This window comes from Bison bison, unplaced genomic scaffold, assembly GCF_000754665.1.
Source record: "Bison bison bison isolate TAMUID 2011002044 unplaced genomic scaffold, Bison_UMD1.0 scf7180017864503, whole genome shotgun sequence".
Classification (NCBI taxonomy): Eukaryota; Metazoa; Chordata; class Mammalia; order Artiodactyla; family Bovidae; genus Bison; species Bison bison.
This window is the reverse complement of record NW_011495061.1, coordinates 3,237,654-3,244,471: the sequence shown is the minus strand read 5'-3', so window position 1 is coordinate 3,244,471 and position 6,818 is coordinate 3,237,654. Positions and strand designations below refer to the sequence as shown.

The following is a 6,818-nucleotide window of genomic DNA, read 5'->3' as shown; positions in this document are numbered from 1 at the left end:
AGGAACCGGGGGGTGGTGGGGGTCCCTGGGACGCGCTGGCACTGGCCTCGGGGCAGAAGAGCCTAAGACAAGCCCAGGATGCTCTGTTTCGCCAAAAGCTACCAGGAGGTCACGACTGGCGGCAAGAGCGGAGAGGGCACCAAGGCCAGCCCGGCCGGCGGCCACTGGTCACAGCGGGCGGCGTGGGAACGGCGACAAGACGGCAAGGAGACGTGAGGAAACAGGATAAACGGGAGTCGGCCGTGGGGCAGCGGCAAGTGCAGCCTTCAAAGTGCTCCCCACAGACGACTCAAGAGCAGGCGGGGTGGAGAGGGGACCACCGTGGATGCCACCCAAGCACAGGTCCGCTCTGTGCAGCCCCCGGCAGGAGGCATGCAGGGGAGGGGCAGGGGGCATGCAGCAGCGGAGTGACGGTGCCACCGCAGATGCCCTGCCTGCCCTGGGGTGGGTGCCCCGCACTGACCCCCAGGCCACCCGCCCCGTGTTCCCAGGACACTCCTGGGCGCCCTGGCCCTGCTCCATCCACCGTCCCACGCCTGGAACCCCCGCTCGACAGCCAGTGCAGCAGAGGACGAACCATCAGGAAGCAGCAGGGCAGGGCGACAGAGCTCTCCCCCGGCACCTCCCCCATCACCACGGCCTTCCTATTTCACAGCAAGATGCAGAGGCACCAAACAGCGCTGCGACATGAGATAATCTGTTCCTTATCCATTTAAATTCACAGACTTAAAAAATGAACTCGGCCTTTGCTGGGATGAAAACAGGGACAGATCAAGGCACGGCCCCTCCTAGCTGGGTGCCCGTCCCCGAGGCGCGGCCCCTCCTAGCTGGGTGCCCGTCCCCGAGGCGCGGCCCCTCCTAGCTGGGTGCCCGTCCCCGAGGCGCGGCTCGGGCCCTCACCGACGAACTTCTGGCACTTGAAGCACTCCTCCAGCCACTCGGGCGTGACGATGTGCTTCACCACGGAAATGGCCGTCAGGAACTTGACCGTCCGCGTGACCTTGCTGGCGATGAGGTGGGTGCACTTCTGTGCGGACTCGGCGACCTCCCCGCCCAGGATGTACAGCTTCTGCAGGCCGGGAACAGAGCAGACGTGAGACCATCCTGTCTGCAGAGCCGCCCGCCCACCGGCAGCTGGGACCTGTCTAGACCGTGAATGGGGCTCTGGGCCGCGGAAAATGGTGAAAGCGGTGAAGCCAGACGTACGCCACCGCGCGAGCAAGGTGGAAACTGGGAGTGGCAACGAACATTTCCCTCATCAGTGCCGCACAAGCCAAGAGGAAAGCGGGCCCTCCACCCGACACCCGGAGGACACCCCTGGGAAGGGGCAGGGGGCTCTGCAGACCCCAGGCTGCCTATGCCCACGTGAGCGTGGTAAGGCCTGTTAAGACACAGTCTCTAAGAAGTGACGACACAAAATCGACCTAAGACATAGACACATAAGAGCTGATCTCTTTACACCGAATCTTAAAAGTAAAAGAATTTTATAGTAGCATTTATAATTGTTTCTCTTCCTTAAAAAAATAAAGGGAAATGTTTGAATCCCTGTGATACAGGTCAACTAACTTTAACCATCCCCTCCCCAGACAGCCACATAACAAAACACAAGCCCACAATCCCTCCCAGTTTTACTTCCAGAAGTGCGTTTATGTAAATAAATACAAACACACTGCTGAGCCCTGGGCCCGCCACACTCAAGAGAACAAGTCTCGAGAAGACGGTGGGTTCATTCAGGAAACCTGAGGAGCACAGCTACTCTCATAAGCTGAAGTCCTTTATGAAAATGGGATTTGCGTGGCTTTGCTAACGTGTGATTACCAGGCTGCTCTTGGCCTCCTCACCTGAGTCGTCCTAACAAGAAAGCAAGCGTCTAAGGAGGAAGCTGCAGCAAGATGAGGCGGGAAGGCGAAGGTGTCCGGCGAGAGTAAACACACACCATGAGCACCGCGGCAGCACGGTGTTCCTGACTACGTGTTACCTTAGAGAGACAGCTAGCCTAAAGCAAATACGCAGAAAGCAACATTCCTAAAAGTCCTTACGCAAAACAGAAGCAAAGTTCACCTTTATGTACTGCTGAACCTGAACAGGCTCAAATCCAGTGAAAAGCACAAAAGGGGTCAGTTCCGGGGTTAACTTCTTGGTGGGAGGTGGAATATCTTCGATTCTATGAAACACACAGAGAAGAGAACGGCTATTGCTTCCCTCACGTGTTCTTTACCAAACGAGGGGTTTCAACAGCTTTAAGAGGCTCTGAGAGCTGAACCTGTGTGGTTCTCTTTCCGTCAAGGGAAAGCGCCGTGGCTCAGCTGCTCTTTCCTCCCCACCATTTACACAGTCACCCCAAAGGGCTCTCGCCCGGCACCCCCAGGAGAGGGGCCCATCAGGCACCACCCCCACCCCGCGCTGGCCCTGGGGGTCTTGAGGGCGGGAGCGGGGGCTCCCAGGGGTCCTGTGGTCCCGGCCCCTCACTGTCTCCCACAGGCCCCATCTCACCCCAGAAGCTCTGACACAAGACAAAGCTGGTTGACTCAAGCACACACTTTATATTAAACTTTTTCCCCTTTCCTTAAATTTTTTCAAATCTTATTTTTAGGTTATATTTGAGACAGTCTATTAAATTAAAAAACCTGTAGCATTTTAACGATGGATATAGTCACATAATTAGGCTTTTACTAAAGAATCCAACGGTCCCCAGCCTGGGTGGCTGTGGGGACTGGAAGGAGGGGACTGAGGAGACAGAGACCCTCACGCAACGCGGCCCAGGGGTCTCTGGGCTTCAGCAGACAAGACCAGGACACGCCTGGGCACAGCCCACCCCAGCCCCACAGAGGGCTCCTCCCCCTCCCGATCCGGGCCAGGGGTCGATGCGGGCTTCCAGGCGCACGCTGAGGAAGCCTGGGGCTGGGCTCAGTGCCCCCGCCCGGCCCACCACAGCAGCTCGGTTCACAGAACAGGGGTTCTGGTGAGATAGAAAAAAGATAAAAAAAGAAGACTGGACTGTTTTTTTTTTGTTTTTTTTAAGTAAGAAAGGAAAGACACTGGCTATTCCCCATTTGTCTCTAGCAGTGAAACCAAAGCTGTCACGATACAGCTGCAACGCGAGCAAGCAGCAGATCCTTCCAAGTCCTGGTGGTTCAGCTGCTCAGTCGTGTCTGACTCTCTGTGACCCCATGGACTGCAGCCCACCAGACTCCTCTGCCCATGGGAGTCTCCAGGCAGGAACACTGGAGTGTGTGGCCATGCCCTCCTGCAGGGGGTCTTCCCGCCCCAGGGACTGAACCCATGTCTCTTATGTGAGCCGCATTAGCAGGGGACTGAACCCATGTCTCTTATGTGAGCCGCATTAGCAGGCTCCTCTGCCCATGGGAGTCTCCAGGCAGGAACACTGGAGTGTGTGGCCATGCCCTCCTGCAGGGGGTCTTCCCGCCCCAGGGACTGAACCCATGTCTCTTATGTGAGCCGCATTAGCAGGGGACTGAACCCATGTCTCTTATGTGAGCCGCATTAGGTTCAGCTGCTCAGTCGTGTCTGACTCTCTGTGACCCCATGGACTGCAGCCCACCAGACTCCTCTGCCCATGGGAGTCTCCAGGCAGGAACACTGGAGTGTGTGGCCATGCCCTCCTGCAGGGGGTCTTCCCGCCCCAGGGACTGAACCCATGCCTCTTATGTGAGCCGCATTAGCAGGCGGGTTCCCTAGCACCAGGGACTGAACCCATGTCTCTTATGTGATCCGCATTAGCAGGCGGATTCCCTAGCACCAGTGTTACCGGGGAAACTCTTCCAAGTGAAAATCCCAACTGCCACCGTTTCCTAGAACTTCCTGTGAAAGACCATCAACCGTGAAAAAACCAGGTGACGCTTCCTACCTGGCTCTTTTGGAAGAAGGCTGGACATTAGTTACTTCATTCTGCTTCGGTTTGGGAGGTAGTCTTACACCCTGTAATTAAAGGATGATTTACCTTAGTCAGCCTCCCCAGTAACACAGCAGCTTCTGAGCGCTTTCCACCCCCCTCACTCACACAAGAAATGCTCCCCACTGCACAGCTGCAGAGACCACAGGCCGCGAGCTGCCCAGGGAGGCCCTGGCACTGGCCACCCTCCCTGTTCACCTGACCCAAAGGTGCTTTAAGACGTCTTCACCCCCTCAGTGCCTGTGACAGATTTAATTCTCAACCTTGAACTTTTCAAAACACTTTTTACTACAAATATTTTGTTTTTTTGTGTCCCAGTGGAATCTGCAAAACATAATGATTGCAATTACACCCCTCCAGAAAGACGGAGGTTCCCCTCTGAGGGTGCAGGACGCTTGGGTCACAGCACTCTGGAGACGAGGGCAGGCCTCTGACGGCCACGCCAAGACCCGGGCACAGTGCCCGCACTCCTAACACCATCTGGAGGCCCTGACCTGCGGAGATGCCGAGCCCAGAGGGGAGCCGGTGCATGAGGCTCCCACAGCCAGGCTCACCCTGGCCTCTAACGCAGACCTTCTCCCACAGCACACTCATTTATCTACTGTCGGAAGCAACTGCCTCTCCACCGGAGGTGAGGGTGGCGGTGACCCCGCCGCCCCGAGTGAAGGGCGGCCCCTACTCATTCCTACCAACCAACCCCTGGCGCTCCAGTGCAGAACGGCCCACCCGAAGGCAGCCCACCAGAGACCCCAGCCCGCGGGCTAGAAGCCCACCACCACGGCGAGGAGCTGCGGTCAGGGCTGACACGCTGGTGCCCCAGTTCCCACCTCCCGAACCCCAGGGAGACACACGGTCTCCCTCTCTTCTGCTCTGCAAACCTTCGCAGCTCTCTGAAGAAGTCGGGGCTAACGGGTGTCGTGTGAATGAGGAACTCCCAGTATCATCAACAACGAGGGGAAAAGGGTGCACTGAACAGCTTACGACAGGCGAGAAGACTCAGCCCTCATTTGTCACGACGGCTGGTTACTACGAGAGCTACAGATGCAGACATATCGCTACTCCTTCGTAACACAGTAACGCCACAGAGGTGACTAACTTGACATACCATCAACAACTCTGACGACACTTTCAGCGGAACTCTCCAAGCATCTGAAGAGAGAAGACGGGTTACTTTCCAGAAATACCGTGTAAAGGGCCCGTAATCAACACAGAAGCCTTTTCAGGACCCCCACACACTATTACATATAAAACAAGTTAACAATAAGGACCTGCCATACAGCACAGGGAACTCTAATCAATATAATAGCTGCATGGGAAAAAAACCTAAAAAAATAGATATATGTACAAATATGACTGATTCACTTTGCTGCACCCCTGAAACTAGCACAACATTGTAAATCAACCATATTCAATAAAAACACAATTAAAAATGGAGGTGTATCAGTAACAACAGAAATGAGACGCCTCTCCAGGTGCGGGTCATCCTGGACACGCAGAGGCTCGGGTGACGGCCTCCAGGAAGTGAGCCGTGAGGACTACTCCGGAGTTCACAGGGAAGCCTGGCAGGGGCCGAGGGTTCCGTGTGAGACAAAGCCAAGCAAACCACCCGCCCGCAGCCAGGTGCAGGCACCGCCCGCCCGCGTGGGCCACACCCCGGACAATTCTGGGAGCCCCGCGCTCTGGCGTCCGAGAAACTGTCTGTAACGAGCGCAGCGCGTGGCAGTGGCGGCCTGGCTGGGCCCTCGAGGACAAGCGTCACCGAGGAAGGGCCTGGCGCCTGCACCATGGCTTCAGAGTGGACGTCACACCCAGGTCTGTCCCAGGGAAGCAGGCAGACGGTGGATCAAAACCAGGGAAGGCTTTCTTGCGACTGAGGCCATTAGGACTAGAGCTGGAAGGGCTCCCTCACGGGAGCGCGTGTTCCAGCAGCTGGGAGTGACCACTCCCTGGAGGGGCGCTCAGGTGCGTGAACAGGCTGAGCGCCGTCTAGAGCACAGTCAGGGTGGCACAGAGAAGGCAGCACCGAGGGGAAGCGGGAGATGAGACAAAAACTGACACCACCCTGAAGGCAAGAGCGGCGCCTGGAGCACCAGCCCACGGCCACGGGGAGCCGCCCGCTTACCCAGAAGGTTCAACACCAGCTGCGGGGTCGGGGCGAAGGGGTCCTGCAGGCCGAAGGCGGTGTAGCGGCCGTACTGCGTCTGCCGCAGGGCCTCGAAGTTCCCCAGCAGGATGTCCCCCAACCACTGGGCGTTCACGCACGGGATCCGCCACTCTTTGGCCTTCTCATACTTTAAACCAGTCGGTCTTTTTTGGTGTGGGGGGTGGCAGGGAGGAGAGGAGAGAAAACACATTCATTAGCATTACCAGTGTTCACACTTATACTTCTGTTAATACAAGCCAGCCGACACTTGCCCACACTGGAGTGGCAGAGACGGTCTGCAGAGCTGACCGGGCTGTGAGGAGGTGTCCCCGTGACGTGAGGCCATCGCCCGGCCTGCTGTCAGCTCAGCACTGCCACCTAGTTTGACTGCAGCCCCTTAATCATCCCGTTTCATCCCACTGCCAGCATCACCACCACAGTCACTGCTGCTCTGTCAACAGACTCTGACGTCCACCCCAAAACCCTGACAGACCGAGGGACCCGGGGCGGGGCGTGCGGGGAGAGACGGAACCCGGGCTGACAGAGGGACCCGGGGCGGGATGTGCACGGACAGACAGAGCCCCGGCTGCACAGGGGACGTGGGGTGGGGCGTGCAGGGAGAGACAGAGCCCCAGCTGACCGAGGCGGTGCGGGCCCAGACGCAGCCCCGGCTGACCGAGGGACCCGGGCAGCGCCGGGTGGGGAGAGACGGAGCCCTGGCTGACGGAGGGACCCAGGGCGGGACGTGCAGGGAGAGACGGA

General features: G+C 57.7%; 1 protein-coding gene across 1 annotated transcript in view; it reads right to left on the bottom strand.

Moving 5' to 3' along the window:
- PAXIP1 (PAX interacting (with transcription-activation domain) protein 1) overlaps positions 1 to 6,818 on the bottom strand; it is a 50,966-nt gene that overhangs the window by 3,990 nt on the left and 40,158 nt on the right. The window contains exons 17-21 of the mRNA XM_010829359.1: positions 6,036 to 6,220; positions 5,019 to 5,062; positions 3,869 to 3,939; positions 2,062 to 2,164; positions 901 to 1,069 (exon numbers count right to left, since the gene is read on the bottom strand). Coding sequence (XP_010827661.1) covers positions 901 to 1,069; positions 2,062 to 2,164; positions 3,869 to 3,939; positions 5,019 to 5,062; positions 6,036 to 6,220 — 572 coding nt within the window. The remainder of the gene's footprint in view (positions 1 to 900; positions 1,070 to 2,061; positions 2,165 to 3,868; positions 3,940 to 5,018; positions 5,063 to 6,035; positions 6,221 to 6,818) is intronic.